This window comes from Notechis scutatus, chromosome 14 (genome assembly GCF_049901735.1).
Source record: "Notechis scutatus isolate UNSWTSFEM ecotype Mainland chromosome 14, rNotScu1.2, whole genome shotgun sequence".
In the NCBI taxonomy this organism is placed as follows: Eukaryota; Metazoa; Chordata; class Lepidosauria; order Squamata; family Elapidae; genus Notechis; species Notechis scutatus.
In genome coordinates, this window is record NC_142022.1 from 891,594 (window position 1) to 909,362 (window position 17,769).

The window sequence follows — 17,769 nt, forward strand, 5'->3', positions numbered from 1 at the left end:
CTTCTGCAGGTCTCCCTATTATCAATAAATGGGTTAACACCTGTTCTAGTATTAGCTGTGGTTTTGGTTTCTTCTAAATGGTATTCTCTGACCAAACACTGTATTCAAAAATGTTTATGAATAAAATTAAAAAAAAAAAAATACAGGGAAAGGCTGGTTGCTCTCCGAAGGCTGAACACGAATCCCGCCCCCCCCCCCCGTGGGACAGTCCATGAACCCTTGGGAGTACAGGCAGTCCCTGACTTAAGACCGCTTGTTGAAATGACCGTTCGATGTTGCCACAGCACTGGAAAAGCACTGACTTACGGCTGGTCCTCGCCGTTGCAACCAGGGCAGCATCCCCTACGGTCACAACACTGGGCCGTTGGCGAGCGGCATGTGTTTTAACAACGGTTGCAGGCTGGATTTGCTTAACGACCGCGTGATCCGCTTAACAACCGGGGCGGAAAAGCGGGACAAAGCAGGCGCGGCTCACTTAGCGATGGGAATTGCGTTCCCCCATTGTGATCATTATGCTGAGGACTGGGAGGGAGGGGGGGAAAGAGGCTGGAAACTCCCCATACAAAGTGTGTGTGTGTGTGTGTGTGTGTGGCTTTCTGGCAACGTTGCCGCTTTGGGGGAACGCAAGGCTGCCACCGCAGCCAGGGAGCGTTTCCAGGAGGCGTCAGCTGCACCACGGAGGAGCGTGCCCCTCCCAATCTTCCTTGCAAGCTCCCTCGCCAGCCTCCCCCCTCCCCGGTCCTCCCCCACCCCCCCTTTCTCTTCTCTTCTTCTCACAAAAACCAGGACAGCCTAATTGCTGCTGATGCAGTTGCCACGGCAACCGCAGGACGAGGATGTTCGCTTCCCCTCCCCAAAAGTCATCTTGCCATCAAAGAAGGAAAGCCCAAACTGTCTCTGGGTGAGGCCAGGCAGGTTTTTTTTTTTGGGGGCAACCGCTGCAAAGCCAAGGCGAGGGGGATGGACCCGCAGCCCCCCTCCCCAAAAGATGAAGCAACACCCCCCTCCCCTCCCCAGAATCATCTGATGCCGCAGGAAGGGAATCTTATTTACGTGTTTGTTTGTTTGTTTGTTTTAAAAAAGCCCTTTTCCCTTTTCCATGTTGCTCCCCCAAAGGCTTGGGATATGGGGGAGGGGGGGGTTGGGTTTGCAAGGACACACACACACACACACACACACACCCCGGCTCGATCCGGCTGCAGGCTCTCTCAGCTGCACGCTTTTCTTCCCAGGCCAAAATAAATAATATTTTTCAATGGAAAAACATCCCTTTAAATTCCAGATTGGTCAGAAAAGGATTCTGTCAACAAAGCATGATGTGTGTGTGTGTGTGTGTGTGTGTGTGTGTGTAAGATGCGCTGCCAGCAGAGTTTAGGAGCGGAAAAAAACACACACCAAACCCTGGATTTTGGGATCCGTTTCGGTGCTGCGCAAAACCTCAGTGTGGCCTGGCCAGGTACAGAAAGTCCTCGACTTACAACAGTTCGTTTAGTGACCGTCCAAAATGAGCACGGCACTGGGGAAAAAAAAAGACTTACAACCGTGGCAGCATCCCCCGTGGTCACAGGATCAAAATTCGGACGCTGGGCAATGGACTCGTATTTATGACAGGTTTGCCGTGTCCCTGGGGGGGGGGGGTTGTCACGTGATCCCCTTTTGCGACCTTCGGACAAGCAAAGTCAACGGAGAAGCCGGGATTCGCTTAACGACCGTCTGACTAACTTAACAACAGGAAAATAAGAGGAATTGTATAGATCCGTGATGGCGAACCTATGGCACACATGGCAAAGATGGCATGCAGAGCCAATTGTGCCGGTACGCGAGCCGCAGGCAAACTTACCTCACTGCGCATACGTGCGCCTCACAGCTGATTTTTCGGCTGGTTTGAGGCCTTTTTCGGCCTCTCAGAGGCTTGAAAAAAGCCTCTGCAGGCTTTGCAGGGCGAATAATAGGCCCGTTTCATCACTTCCCTTAATACTGCATGTGCAGGGGGTGTGGGGGGGGGCGCATTGCCTTTTGGGTGCTGGCACACGAGCGCGTGCACAATTTTTGGCACAGGAGCCCAAAAAGGTTAGCCACCACTGGTATAGATATTGTCGCACTCTTGGAGGAATCACCTTTGTGTACAAACCACACACAGACCAGGTTTACCCTGGCTGCACAACTGGGCTTCCTGCTGAAAAAAAACCCAATTCTGGTGAGGTGTGTCTTGATGAGGCTCTAAATAAGAAGCCTTATCGAGGTTTTATGATGATTAATATTTACTCCAGTTCCCTAAAATGCAACACCAATCGTCCCCTGTCCTTTTGCAGCCCTGTTTCCCTGTTGGTGTGGTTGTTGATGTTGAGAAACATTGAGGGGGGGAGTGGAATCAGGCAAAATCCAGTGATACAGAGGATCAATTCCACTACGTGGGGCTGCGTAGTGTTGCCATTACTTGGTATAAATATGCGCTGTTAAAAATAATTCATCTCTACATTTACCCCGTTTCCACGAAAATACGACCTATGCTGAAAGTAAGTCCTAGCTAGATTTTTTGCACTTGCATCCAATATAAGCCCTACCCCCCCAAAAAATAAGCCCTAATTAAGATCTTGCCCACTCCAGGTAGACAGGTAAAAATTAAGCTAGGGTAGGGATGGGGGAGGTAGAGCTGCCCTCCTACTTACCTTTGGACAGTTGTAGCCGGACCTCGCACATCCTGACACCCATTTCTTTTGCAGCTGGCAAGGCTGGCAAGGCTTTTCTGAAGGCCTCTGTAGCTGAGAACATAGCTCCGGATCGATCCAGAACTCTCTTGCCGGCTGCAGAGGCTTTCAGAAAAGCCTTGCTGGCCTCAGAAGAAGAAAACGGGGTCTTATTTTAAGGGGGAAACGGTAGATGATGAACAAGCAAACTCGAATTTCTGGATTTCTTAGAAAGGTTGCTTGTTGTTGAGGGAATAGGACCATGTATGAACCTTTCCCAAATATTGAACTTTTCATCAGAAGCATATATCAGAAAGCAGGGAGGCTTTTAAGAAGAGATTGGGCAGCCATTTGTCTGACATGGTATAGGCCAACATTTTGGGCACCACTGACCGGTTCTCTGGGAAGAGGTTTTTCCATGGACCAGAGGGAACGTGGTTTCGCATGTTGTCTGGATCCCGTGGATGGGGCTTCGCTTTTTGCATAGCCCTGTTTCTGGAATGCCCTTGGGACTCCTGTTTGAGAACAGGGTTGGACTAGAAGATCTCCAAAGGTCCCTTCCAACTCTGGTATTCTCATCCTTCTTGGATGATGCCTATCTCTCCCCAAAGCTAGCTAAGAGAAGTGTGCAAAACGCTTATTTACATTTGAAGTGTGCACAGAGTGTGAAAAGGGCAGCATGAAAGCTGAAAAGTAGATGCTGTCTCGACTTCAAAAAGGCTTCCCCAATGATTGAAGGGACTCAGGTGATACTCGAATTTCAAGTTTTGCAGTCAAAAGTTGTGTATGCGCGGATCTTGGAATCGTTGGAAACAGTTGGTGCTATTTTGCTCTCTGATCATTTCCCCGAACGGTGAAACCAGCACAGGAGAAAAACAATGCGTGCCAAATTATGAACAAATAAATAAAAATGGAAAGTCCATCTTGGAATCAAAGCAGCTTTACTTTACAAACTTTTGACAGAGCGCAGTGGCACAGTGGTTAGAGTGCAGTACTGCAGGCTACTTCTGCTGACTGCCAGCTGCCCGCAATTTGGCAGTTCAAATTTCACCAGGCTCAAGGTTGACTCATCCTTCTGTCCTTCTAAGGTAGGTAAAATGAGGACCCAGATTGTTGGCGGCAAGAGGCTGACTCTGTAAACCGCTTAGAGAGGGCTTTAAAAGCTCTGTGAAGTGGTATATAAGTCTAAGTGCTATTGCGATCTTCCTTCCTTCCCATCTCCTGTCTTCCTTCCTTCCTTCCTTCCTTCCTTCCTTCCTTCCTTCCTTCCTTCCTTCCTTCCTTCCTTCCTTCCTTCCCTGTAAACTGCTTAGAGAGGACTGTAAAAGTACTGGGAAGTGGGATATAAGTCCAAGTGCTATTGCAATCTTCCTTCCTTCCCATCTCCTGTCTTCCTTCCTTCCTCCTTCCTTCCCATCTCCTTCCTTCCTTCCTTCCTTCCTTCCTTCCTTCCTTCCTTCCTTCCTTCCTTCCTTCCTTCCTTCCTTCCTTCCTTCCAAGCTATCTCTCCTCCCTCCCTCCCCGCCGGCCCTCCCTTCTCCCACTGACCTGCGTGATGCTGTCCCGCATGGTGGGGGAGCGGCCCCGCCGCGTGGTGGTCGTGGCCATGGTGGTGGTGGTCTCCATGATGGTCGTGGACATGTCCGCCAGCAGGGTGGTGGCCGTGGTCTCGGTGGTCATGACGGAGGGCACCTCACCCACCAGCCGCAGGTTGCCCTCCACCTTCACGTTGGCGTCGCTCTCAGCGGCCAAGGAGAGGACCTTGAGCCCATTGTAGTACAGCCCCGAGACCTGGCCCTGGAAGGGGCGGCCTTGGTCGCGGCCTCCGATCTTGATGGCGGCCTGGCTGTTGAAGATAGTCAGCTGACGACCTGCCGGAGGAGCCACAGAGAAGGAGCGGAGAGGTGAAAAGGGGGCTCGGCCGGACGCAGCATCCCAATAACATAGCTGCCAGGGGGGGGGGGAGCAGAGGTCAGGCTAGGCGGCCCCCCACCCACCTCCTTCCCTAGGCTTCCATACACATCGACCTGACCTTGCGCCACCCTTGGCCCCGGGGTCTTTCCCGAGAACATACGACAGCCTGAACCCTAAGCTGAGTGCATCCGCTGTGCCAGCCACCTCACCCGGCCAGGGTCCACCTGACTACACTTGGCATGTGGCTCCATTGCAGCTAGCAGGACCCTCGGATGGGGGCCAGGTGGGAATCCAGCCACCGACTCACCCTGCGCTTCCTTTCCGCCCTCTACGATCCATTCTGGGTAGTATTTGCATTTCCGTTTCCTTATTCATCTCCTTCCTTCCCCATCTTCTTCCTATGGTCCCCTCCTTCCTCCCTGAGCTTTCTTTATCTTTTCTGTCTCTTTCCTTTCCTTCCTTCTTCCCTGCCTCATCCTTCCCTCCCTATTTCTCCCTTTGCTTCCTTCCTTCCTTCCTTCCATCTGTCCCTCCTTCCATGACATCCATACTCCTTCCCTCCATTCTTCCTTCCTGCCTTTTCCTTCCTCCTTCCTTCCTTCCTTCCTTCCTTCCTTCCTTCCTTCCTTCCTTCCTTCCTTCCTTCCTTCCTTCCCCTTCTCTTCCTTCCTTCCTCCCTTCGTTGACACCCGCTCTCCCTTCCATCAAAGCCTCTGGAGGATTTTAAGCAGATGGGAAGCCCTGCCTCCTATGTCCACCCCATGTAATCCCACCTGGGGCTGCCCACCAGCCATGGGAGGGATGGGGTCCCTCTCCAGAGCCTGCAGCCCAAAGAACCAGCACCGTCTCCTTCTGTTCCTCTCGCTCCCCTCCGCTTTCTGATTAAGGGTGGTGGGGGGGGGAAATGGGTCTGCCACAGTGTCCAGCCTCCCTGTTTCTCCTTCCTTTCTCCCCCTCCAGTTTTATCCCCCCACATTCTGGAAACAGATTCCCCGTTTCTCCTTATCACTATGCTGAGCCCCCGGAATATCAATAGGCCCTCCAAACCCACCACCCGTTCCGATCTAGCATCTAGGCCAAGTGTCTTCAAACTTGGCAAGTTTTAAGACTTGTGGACTTCAACTCCCAGAATTCCTGAGCCACCATGGCTGGAGGAGGAGAAATTCTGGGAGTTGAAGTCCATACGTTTAAAGCTATCAAATTTGAAGACCTCTGGTTTATCACCTATCGCCTATCTATCATCTCTCTCCCTCTCTCCCCCCTCTCTCTCTCCCCCCGTACCTACCTACCTATTTACCTGTAAAATCAATCAATCAATCTATCATCTATCAATGTATCATCTATCACAAGGGTCTTCAAACTTGGCAAGTTTAAGACTTGTGGACTTCAATTCCCAGAATTCCTGAGCTAACATGACTGGAGGAGGAATTCTGGGAGTTGAAATCCACAAGTCTTAAAGCTGTCGAGTTTGAAGGCCCCTGATCTAGGCAGACTAAGAGCGAGACTGGAGGCAAAGACTGGGGAGGGGGGGGGGAGCCAAATCTCGGCTTAGTTTAAGACCCAGACTCCCTTTGCATGACCCCTTTCAAGCCCCTGGGGCCCCTGCAACAACACCCCCTCCCCCAGGTGCCTTTCTGGCTGGCTTTGCACACGGCACACGCTTAGAAGGCGCATTCGCTCACCCAGTAAAGCATGCAATGCTCACCACCAGTAGCCCTCAATTTATGGCAATAGAGCACCACATTTGCTGTTGCTATGCGGGACATCGGTTAGGGGAATCTCGCCCCGTTTTACGACCTTCCTTGCCACCATCGTTAAGTGAATTGCTGCAGTTCTTAAGCGAGTCACCCGGTCGTTAACTGAATTTGGCTTCCTCACTGACTTTGCTGCTCCGAAGGTCGCAAAAGGGGATCACGTGCAGCCGTCACAAGTATGAGTCAGTTGCCAAGCGGCTGAATTTTGATCACGTGACAGTGGGGAGGCTGCAACGGTCGTAAGTGTGAAAAACGGTCCCAAGTCATTTTTTTTTCAGTGCCACTGTACTTTCAAACGGCCACTAAATGAACTGTTGTAAGCCGAGGACTACCTGCCTTGATTTGGGCTAGTTTATGGTTTAAAGGAGGGGCTGAATCCAGGAAACAGGTTCATTCAGACGAACAGAATTAAGTAATTTAAATAAATAAAAAACCCTCCAACTTCACTCCCAGGAGGCTCTAATCTCGTACAGGCAGTCCTTGATTTACAACGGTTCCTTTAGTGACCGTTTGACATTACAACGGCCCTGAAAAAAGTGACTTTCAACCATTATTACAACCGATTCACATTTATGACAGATGGCAGTGTCCTGGGGGGGTGGGGAGGTCACGTCATCCCCGCTTGCGACCTTCTGACCAGCAAAGAGGGAAACCCGATTCACTTAACGACTGGCGTACTAATTTAAGAGCTGCAGCGATTCACTTAACACGTGCGGAGAGGGAAGTCGTAAAACGGGGCAAAACTCCCCTAACAAATTTCTGAATTTTGGGCTCAGTTATGGATGTAGGTTAAGGAGTCTGTGTAAGTAAGTCTGTGTCATACAATATAGGTGGGTGTATGCATAATTTTGTATTTATTTATTCTGTCCTGCTTATGTACTGTATATTAGAGGTGGAGACTCTTTAAGAGCCCTTACGCAATGAAATCTCCTTTTAATGTATGCCGATTACGGCAGGGGTCTCCAACCTTGGCCCCTTTAAGACTTGTGGACTTCAACTCCCAGAATTCCTCAGCCAGCTTTGCTGGCTGAGGAATTCTGGGAGTTGAAGTCCACAAGTCTTAAAGGGGCCAAGGTTGGAAACCCCTGGATTAGGGTACATTCATAAGTGACAATAAAAGTTGTTCTAAAGTTATTCTATTCTACCTGTATGCAGCTTTGCACAGGGATCATGTTGGATCCTGGATCCATTCGATCAACCTCTGAGGCCCTGAATGCAGAAAAGGGATTGCAGGTAGTCCTCAACTTATGAACCCGATTGAGCCCAAGTCTAAATGAGACATTCGCTAAGTGAGTTTTGCCCCATTTTTTTCCTGCCACAGTTGTTAAGCAAATCAGTGCACCTGTTAAGTTAGTAACCCAGTTGTTAAGTGAATCTGGCTTCCCCGTTGGCATTGCTTGTCAGAAGGTCGCAAAAGGGGACCCCAGCACTGTATCACAGGCAGTCCTCCACTTACAGCCCCAATTGAGCCCAGGATTTATGTTGCCAAGGGAGAAATTGGTTGAGTTTCATCCCTTTTTATGACTTTTCTTGCCACAGTTGTTAAGCGAATCACTGCAGTTGTTTGGTTAGGGCAAGGGTCTTCAAACTTATTTTCCTCCTGATTTAATGTTATCTGATAGTGTGTTTATTTTGGCTCCCTGTGTAATTTTCCACATGAATGCAGAGTTGCATATATGAACTGCCAATCCCACCCCTGTGCTAGGCATGGGACCAATTGGAGACCAAGGCTGAGATGTTGCAATGAAATAAATGCAGGTGTGTAAAGCCAGAGGGCAGTTTTATTGATTGCAAACAAAGTGCGTTGGTGTGAGTATTTGTGTCTGTGTGCCTTGTCTGTATACAAGAGAGACAGAAAGAGAAAATGACACTAGGGCCAAATCAAACATCTGTGCAAACGAAGAGAATTTAGCAATCTCGGTGAGTAATAATTCAGGAACAAAACTGGCTAAGTAGCTCATATGACTGTCCCATTGTGGGTTTATGTAAACCTACATTATTGTTCAGGCTTGCTGGCATTCGCAAGAGGCTCATCGCTAGAGCCAGATTCTTGCTGCAATCCTTGGGATGCTGAATGGAATGTGAGGAATGTGCAGACTTGATCACCAGATTAATTTAGAGTCTGGATTTGTGTAACAAGGTCAAATCATAAAGCACGGGGCATCCTCGACTTACGACCACTATTTGGTGGAAAATTTCCACTGCTAAGTGAGACATCTATCAAATGAATTTTGCCCCAGTTTACAAGTGAATCGCTGTAATTGTTACAGTAGTCACACAGTTGTGAAGTGAATCTGGCTTCCCCATTGACTTTATAATAACAGATAATAATAATAACAGATAATCAGAGTTGGAAGGGACCTTGTAGGTCATCTAGTCCAACCCCCCACCCAAGTGGGAGACCCTACACCATTTCTGACAGATGGCAGTCCAGTCTCTTCTTGAAAGCCTCCAGGGATGAAGCTCCCACAACCTCCGAAGGCAACTTCTGTTGCATGGGTTGATTGCTCTTACAGTCAGAAAACTCCTCCTTATTTCCGGGTTGAATCTCTCCTTGATCAGTTTCCATCCATTATTCCTCGCCCACGCCCAGCCAGTCACATGACCACCAAGCCACGCCCAGCCAGTCACATGACCACCAAGCCACGCCCACCACCTAAGCCACGCCCACAGAACCGGTTGTTAAAAAATTGGAATCCCACCCCTGCACACCCTCACTGTGCTATTCTAATAATTGTGTAGTGCAAAATGCCCAGAAGGCTAAGAATCTGAACTCACAACACGGTACATCACAGGGAAAGAAAGAGAGCTAAAACGAATTTATACCAAACTATATACTACAACTTTCTGCAATTGTTCTGCAACTTTGTCAACTTGTAATCCTCAGCTTATGATTCATTTAGCGACCGTTCAAAGTTACAATGGCATCGGGAAAAAAGGGACTTAGCGCCGTTTTTCACACTTACGACCTTTGTGACCGTTGCTGTGTCCCAGGGTCACGTGATCCCCTTTTGCGACCTTCTGACAAGCAAATTCAATGGGGGAGCCAGATTCACTTAATGACCCTGTGAGTAACTTCACAACGGCCGCAATTCGCTGAACAACGGTGGCCAGAGGTCATAAAATGGGACAACGCTCGCTTAACAAACTTCTCGGGAACAACGGAAATTTTTGGCTCAATTGTGGTCGTAAGTCAAGGCCTCCCTGTATGACTTTGTTGTTTGTATGGACAGTGAGAACTTCTGCACCAGAGAAAAATTCCTTGTGTGTCCAGCCACACTTGGCCACTGAAGTATTATGACCGTGGCAGCATCCCCCGCGGCCCAAATTAAGCTGTTGGGCAACTGTCTCATATTTATGACGGCTGCAGCATCCCAGGGTCCACGCGATCTCCCAGACAGCTTCCAACGAGCAGAGTCAACGGGGAAAGCCCGATGGTGCAGGGTCTCCCGCTTGGGCGGGGGGTTGGACTAGATGACCTACAAGATCCCTTCCAACTCTGATTATCTGTTATCTGATTTGCTTAACAACTGCAGTGATTTGCTGAATGACGGTGGCTAAAATGGTCATAAAATGAGGTGCAGCTCATTTAACAACTGCCTTGCTCAGATAGAAACATCTGAGGCTCAGTTGCGGTTGTGCGTTGAGAACCACCTTAGCTCTGTTTTTATAGGCAGTCCTCGACTTAACAATGGTTCATTTAGTGACCGTCCCAAGGTACAAGGGCACTGGAAAAAGTATCTTGGGGCTGTTTTTTCGCATTTAAAACCATTTTTCACCTTATGTCCACCGCAGCGTGTCCGTGGTCATGTGATCCAAATTTAGATGGTAACTATATTTATGACGGTCGCAATGTCCTAGGATCACATGATCCCCTTTTGCGACCTTCTGACAAGCCAAGTTAATGGGGAAACCAGATTCACCTGAGAACCAGGTTACTAGCTTAAGAGCTGCAATGATTCATTTGACAACGGTGGCAAGAAAGGGTCGTAAAATGGGGGCAAAACACCATTAACGAACATCTCACTGAGCGACAGAAATGTTAGGTTCAATGGTGGCCATAAGTCGAGGACTAGCGGTTACTAAGGCCTGCACAACCCATTTACGTGTTCTGGTTTTCTTGCCATTTATGGAGAACCTGCCATTCCCCCCCCATCTAACTTCGCTTCCTTTATCCTGGCTGTCATTCATTGTCAGGTACAGGCTGCTTGATCAAACTTGCGGGGAGAGTCAGCTGGGTTGCACAATGAGTGGTGTGTGTGTAACGTTTGCCTCGCCAACCACACAACCTGACATCACAAAAAGCCTTCCCTGCTCACCTCTCCGTAAAGCCATTAACCAGCCCAAGGGACGTAGGACTCACCTCCTCCTCCTCCTTTGCTACGCTGCTTAGATTCAACTCCTGTTTTATTCCCATCACATCCCGCTCTTAACATGCTCCGCACCAACCTGCCCCTCCTCCGTTTCCCCATTCGGCAGCCCGTAAGTCAAACCTGTCACTAGGTAAGATGACGTTCCCCCATTCACACGACTCACCTGACACCTCCTGCCAGGGATTAAGCCTTACTGCAGTCCCCAAATTTTATTCAGTTTCCTATCTCAGAATAAGAGAGCTGGAATGGTCCTTGGAGGTCTTCTAGTCCAGCCCCTTATTCAGGGGTGGGATTCAAATTTTTTAACAACCGGTTCTGTGGGCGTGGCTTAATTGGTGGGCATGACTTGGTGGTCATGGTATTGGCTGGGCGTGGCGGACTCAACATCACTCACATCGAGGCACGCATCTCCTCGCCTGGCCTCTCATGACTATGGGGATGCTGCAACAGTCGTAAATGTGAAAAATGGTCATAAGTCACTTTTTTCAGTGCCATTGTAACTTTGAATGGTCACTCCACACAAGCAAAGTGCCAGCAAAGGAGGGGAAAAAAAACTCCAGAGAAGTTCCTGAGACAGGAAGTCGAGTCCTGCCACGAATATAATAAGGGTTAACAGAGAGAGGCAGTTTCTGTAAGCAACACCACAATGTTTCCTTCCTGCCTTCCTTACAGGATTAGCCCAGTAATTTCTTCTAACAACCGGTTCTCCACTTAGAATGTTAACAACCGGTTCTAGCGAATAGGTGCGAACCGGTAGAATCCCACCCCTGCAGGAGACCCTATACCAGTGATGGCTAACCCTTTGGGCACTGAGTGTCCAAAGCGCATGCATCCCCAAAATGCAATGTGCATGCATCCCTCAGACATGCATCCCGTGTATGCATGCATGTCTCCCATATATGCACCTGTGCCTCTGTGCATGTGCATAGCACACCACGGATGTGTGGCAGAGACGCGAAGACTGGCTGGCTGGTGGGAGGCACGCACGCATGCATGGTGGAGCTGAGTTGGGGCGACGGCTCTGTGTGCCACCTGTGGAACACGTGCCATACAGTAGGTTCGCCATCACGGCCCTAGACCATCTTTAGACAAATCCTTAAAATTCTGTAGTGGTGGAGAACCCCCAACTTCTGGTGGCAAGTTGTTCCACTGGTTAATTTTCTCCTTTGCTCTAGGTTGGATCTCTCCTTGATGAGTTTCCATCCGTGGCTTCTTGTCCTGCCTTCTGGTGCTTTGGAGAATAGGTGGACACCCCCCCTCTTCTTTGGGACAAGCCCCTCATAATCTCATAATACAGCTAGTCCTCAATTTACAACAGTTCATTTAGTGACCATTCAAAGTTACAACGGCACTGACAAAAAGGTCCATTTTTCACCCTTACGATCTTGCAGCCTCCTCTCGGTCACGCGATCAAAATTCAGGCGCTTGGCCATTGACTCATATTTATGACGGTTGCAATGTCCCGGGGTCCTGAGATCCCCTTTTGCGACCTCCTGGCAAGCGAATTCAGTTCAGATTCACTTAACAACCACGTAACTAAGTTAACAACCACAGCAATTCACTTAACAACAGTGGCCAGAAAAGCTGTAAAATGGGGCAAAGTTCACTTAAGAAATGTCTTGCTTAGCAACATCAATTTTGGGCTCAATTGTGGTCGTATGTAAAGACTACCTGTCCTTCAGAAAGTCTAGAGCAAAGGTCTTCAAAGTTGGCAAGTTTAAGACTTGCAGACTTCAACTCCCAGAATTCCTGAGCTAACATGACTGGAGCAGGAGGAATTCTGGGAGTTGAAGTCCACAAGTCTTAAAGTTCAAACTGTCGAGTTTGAAGACCCCCTGATCTATCTATCTATATCTATATCTATCTATGTATCTATCTATCATCTCTCTAATCAGTATATCTGTTAATCATCTATACCTATATGTCTCTAATTTATAACATCTATAGCTCTATCTGTATCTGTCTATCTTATATCTGTCTATCATCTATCTATATCTATCTATCCTATCGATCATCTGTCTCTAATCAGTATCTATAGCTATCTGTTAATCATCTATATCAAGGGTCTTCAACCTTGGCAAGCTTAAGATGTGTGGACTTCAACTCCCAGAATTCCTGAGCTAACATGACTGGAGGAGGAGGAATTCTGGGAGTTGAAGTCCACAAGTCTTAAAGTTGTTGAATTTGAAGATCCCTGGTTCTAGAGTTTGGGGAAATAATTCTTGTTCTCGGCTCCTTCGTATGGAGCAACAAGAATTTTTCCAGTCCTCAAACACAGATGTTGCCTTCACATGCCTTAGACTGCACACAACCCCTCCACCCACAAGCTCAGTCTACATCTGGATGCTTCTCTTGTAACACTGTCTGTGCCTGCAGCCTTTTAATATGTCTCGCAGCGTTTTTCACTTCCTTTCCACCCATTTTCTCACAGACACTAATACAGGTATTGTTTGCTTCTTCCATTTTTTTGTTTTGACACATCAGATCAACTCAGCAGCAGTCCTGTCCTGGTGTCCTGAGATTCGAAGAAAAATCATTGACTGGGATTCCTGGTTCTTTTTGTCCAGTAGCCGCTGAGTGAAGAGAGGAATTGTGAACAAGAGGCACTCTTAGCCTGTGCTCAGCTAGGAATTTGCAAAAAAAAAACAAAAACCAACCACTCCCAGGATCTCTTGAAGCCATTCAGAGGTGCCACGGCCATCCTGGCTGGGCTGGCTCAGTGCATTTAACAAAGTGGGCCTATTTCCTACACTGAATGATGATAAACAATCCTAGGTTTGCGTCTCCTCTCTTGGTGACTGACTACATGGCCCCTTGACGTAAGCTTTGGGACTGGACTGCCCTGGCTCCCTTCATGCTGGGGCTGAGAGAAGGACTGACCAAAGGCAAGACTGGAATTCAGGCCTCCCAATTCCAATCCAGCACCTTGGAGTACAACACCAAGCTCTAGTAAATCTCATAAGTTGAAGATACATTTTTCAAATTTCAAATCTCAGCTGTTTTAACCCACAATAGTCCAGTTGTCAGATTTCATGTCCTTTCTTCCTTCCTTCCTTCCTTCCTTCCTTCCTTCCTTCCTTCCTTCCTTCCTTCCCCGTCCCTCCCTCTCTGCCTTCCTGTTTACTTACCTATCTTCCTTCCTTCCTCTTTCCTCCCTCCTTTTCTTCCTATTTCATTTCCTCTACAATCCTTCCTTTCCTCCCTCCTTCCTTCCTTCCTCTTTTCTTTCCTGTCTTCCTTCCTTCCTTCGCCGTCCCTCCCTTCCTGTCTTCCTGTTTACTTTCCTTCCTTCCTCCCTCCCTCCCTCCCTCCTTCCTTCCTTCCTTCCTTCCTTCCTTCCTTCCTTCCTTCCCCGTCCCTCCCTCTCTGCCTTCCTGTTTACTTACCTATCTTCCTTCCTTCCTCTTTCCTCCCTCCTTTTCTTCCTATTTCATTTCCTCTACAATCCTTCCTTTCCTCCCTCCTTCCTTCCTTCCTCTTTTCTTTCCTGTCTTCCTTCCTTCCTTCGCCGTCCCTCCCTTCCTGTCTTCCTGTTTACTTTCCTTCCTTCCTCCCTCCCTCCTTCCTTCCCTTCCTTCCTTCCTTCCTTCCTTCCTTCCTTCCTTCCTTCCTTCCTTCCTTCCTTCCTTCCCGTCCCTCCCTCTCTGTCTTCCTGTTTACTTACCTATCTTCCTTCCTTCCTCTTTCCTCCCTCCTTTTCTTCCTATTTCATTTCCTCTACAATCCTTCCTTTCCTCCCTCCTTCCTTCCTTCCTCTTTTCTTTCCTGTCTTCCTTCCTTCCTTCGCCGTCCCTCCCTTCCTGTCTTCCTGTTTACTTTCCTTCCTCCCTCCCTCCCTCCTTCCTTCCATCCTTCCTTCCTTCCTTCCTTCCTTCCTTCATTCCCCGTCCCTCTCTGTCTTCCTGTTTACTTTCCTATCTTCCTTCCTTCCTCTTTCCTCCCTCCTTTTCTTCCTATTTCATTTCCTCTACAATCCTTCCTTTCCTCCCTCCTTCCTTCCTTCCTCTTTTCTTTCCTGTCTTCCTTCCTTCCTTCGCCGTCCCTCCCTTCCTGTCTTCCTGTTTACTTTCCTTCCTTCCTTCCTCCCTCCCTCCTTCCTCCCTCCCTCCCTCCCTCCCTCCTTCCTTCCTTCCTTCCTTCCTTCCTTCCTTCCTTCCCTTCTTTAGTAGGAAAAACCACAGGGGGGTTGCTGCAAAGGCAGGAAAGAAGGAAGGTCTTGTCATTATTCCTAGTGGGCAAATATTAGGAGGACTCGGAACATGCCAGGGGATCGAGCGAAGCCCAGGGGTCTGGAGGAGATGTTGAGTTTGGAAAGGCACAGCTTCTCTGAACCCGCTTGAGCTCAGGATGCTTGTCATCAATTACAGAGGGGAGAAATTTGCCAGCTCTTGGCTGGCCTGCCCTCCACCAAGCCTTCATTCCCAGCTGGCTCCGGGTTGCACCGATTCATAAGAAAGTGTGGCTTCACGTGTGTTGTGTGAAAGCCGGCAATGGTGGTTAGTCAGTATACAGTATAAAGCAACGGAACTCAGTGTGGGAATCCAGCCTACGAGTCTTTCATCTTGCCTGGCTGAGTCCAACGGTCCCAACTGGCTGGGGATTATGGCAGTTGGAAACCAACCTATCTGCAGGGGCTGCTTCCCAAGTCATCCAAGGCTCAGCACTGAAGCCACAAAGGCTGCTGGGTTTTATTTACTGGATCTCGGAAGTGAGTCCTGCAGGTAACTTTTCTGCAAAGCTTGTTCTTCCCGAGAGGCAGGAGGTCAACCACCTTCTGGAACATCCTTAGAACCACAGAGCATTTCTGATGACAGTGGAAACCCCAGGTGGATAGGTAGGGGGAGAGAGATGGCATTGTGGTAGCAGCCTTCCAATATTTGATGGGTTATCATAAAGAAGAGGGGATCCACATATTCTCCAAAGCCCCAGAAGGCAGGACAAGAAACAATGGATGGAAACTAATCAAGGAGAGAAGCAGCCTGGAATTAAGGAGAAACTTCCTGATGGTGAGAACAATTAATCAGTGGAACTGCTTGCCACCAGAAGTTGTGGGTGCTCCATCACTGGAGGTTTTTAAGAAGAGACCGGACAGACTTTTGTCTGAAATGGCATAGGGTCTCCTTCCTGAACATGGGGGTTGGATTAGAAGACCTCCAAGGTCCCTTCCAACTCTCTTTTTATGACTTCTAAAATTTTAGAGGCAGCTTGCAGCAGTAAACGGGAAATCTGGGTCCCATTTATCGGCAGAAAGTCGGTCCTTCTGTTTGCAAATTCTACAAAACTTTAGCACTTGCTGTCTGACCACCTTGCCCATCGGGGATAATATTGTTAAGCCCCCCACCGCCATTTTTCCTGTCCTGCAATCCCCCCCATTGTGATCAATGGTGTGAATTCTCACACATTTGAGCTGGGAAACTGTAAACGTCTGATGCCATGAAAACAGAAAAATCTCTCTCCAAGATTTTAGCAGGAGACGATGGCCAATTTAAAAAAAAAAACTTTCCCCATTTTGGGGTGCGTGTGCGCAATTTACAGGTGGAACAGAAGCTTGAGGCCTTGGGGGCAAAATCACTTCCCTTCCCTGCCTTGTAACCTTCCTGGAAAGCTGTCCAAATAAGCTTAATTTTCACCGGGAGAGGGAGAGTGAAAATGGATTGGGAAAAGGACAGACACCCCCCCCCCTCAAAAAAGTGCGCCCCTTTTGCCTTGCTGGGGCATCATCTGCTACCTCTGCACCCCTAAAACATAGCCCCCCCTTTACCCCCCCCCCCTCCTTGTGACGGAAAGAAAAAGAATGCATGGAAGAAATTGCTGTTTTGATAACAATAAAGTTACTCACATACATTTATCCTCTGCCTTTCCCTTCATTTTCCACATCCCTTCCCCAACCTTTATAAATACCCCCCTCTCCCCTTTTCACATCCATCTGAATTTCTGCTGCTTTTTCTTCCTTTTTTTTTCCCTTCTCTCGTTCGTTTGTGGTTTTGGTTTTGGTTTTTTTTTTTTGGTTACTCGGATGCTTTAGAAGTCCCTTTAATTATATTTTTACAGGTTTGATTTGGTTTGGTAACTACAGCCTGTTTAAACCATCAAGGCATCGACATTATATATATATATATATATACATACATTTAAAAGGTCCCTTTCTCCCCGCTGCCCTCCCTTTAGAATAATCACCTGCTGATGATTATTAAAGCCCTTTTGGAATTTAGCGGTTAAAAAAGCGGTTTAGTACTTTGATTTGAGTTAAAAAGCATGTTAAAAGTGTAATTAGATGGTTAAGTTAGAATTTAGAAATGATCTTTCTGTTCTTTGGTTTTGTTTTGTTTGGTTTTGTTTTGTTTGCTCATTCCTTCCCCGCTGAGTTTAAAAGCGTTAAAAGGTGCAGCTCTCGTCCCCAATGGGTTAGATGCATCGTCCAAGAAATTTTTAAGAAACAGAGAGGTTTGTTCAGCCTCAAAGCTGGCGAGAAGAGGCAGAGGATGATGGTCACTCGGAAGCAGACTTCTGAGGTTGACTTCTCGGTGGGAAGAAAAAAAAAATCCAGGGATCACTTCTAAGATGGATTCCTGCTTCATCCCAGCCCTCCCTGACCTGCTAGCAAGTCCTTTTATCCCTCTTTCACCTTTTTCCTGCTCAGCTGCCCGTATGATGTTTTGAAGGTGTTTGGATATTTGGAGGTTTATTTTGTCAATCCCAAGGTAACAGGTATAAGTATAAACATGAGTAAGAATACAGGAAATAGGTACGAATAATTGGGGACAATAGGACAGCACGATGGGGCACTTATGCGCACCCCTTACAGACCTCTTAGGAAGGGGAGTGAGGTCAATAGAGGGTAAAGGAGTGGGGGTGGGGTTAGAGGAGGTGACCACAGAGTCAGGTACTGTATTCCAGGCATTGGAATGCACTCTGTGGCTGAAGTCCTACTTTCTGCAATCAAGTTTGGAGCGGTTGAGTTTGTATCTGTTCTGTGTTCACAGGTTGGGCAGGTGGTTGACACGGAAGGAGAGACAGTCACTCCAAGGGTAAACTTCTCAC

The 17,769-nt window shown here is 48.1% G+C and overlaps 1 protein-coding gene across 1 annotated transcript in view; it reads right to left on the bottom strand.

The window, feature by feature from the left end:
• The window catches only part of NRXN2 (neurexin 2), a 385,627-nt gene that overhangs the window by 19,159 nt on the left and 348,699 nt on the right, over positions 1–17,769 (bottom strand). The window contains 1 exon segment of the mRNA XM_087943407.1: positions 4,236–4,558. Coding sequence (XP_087799533.1) covers positions 4,236–4,558 — 323 coding nt within the window.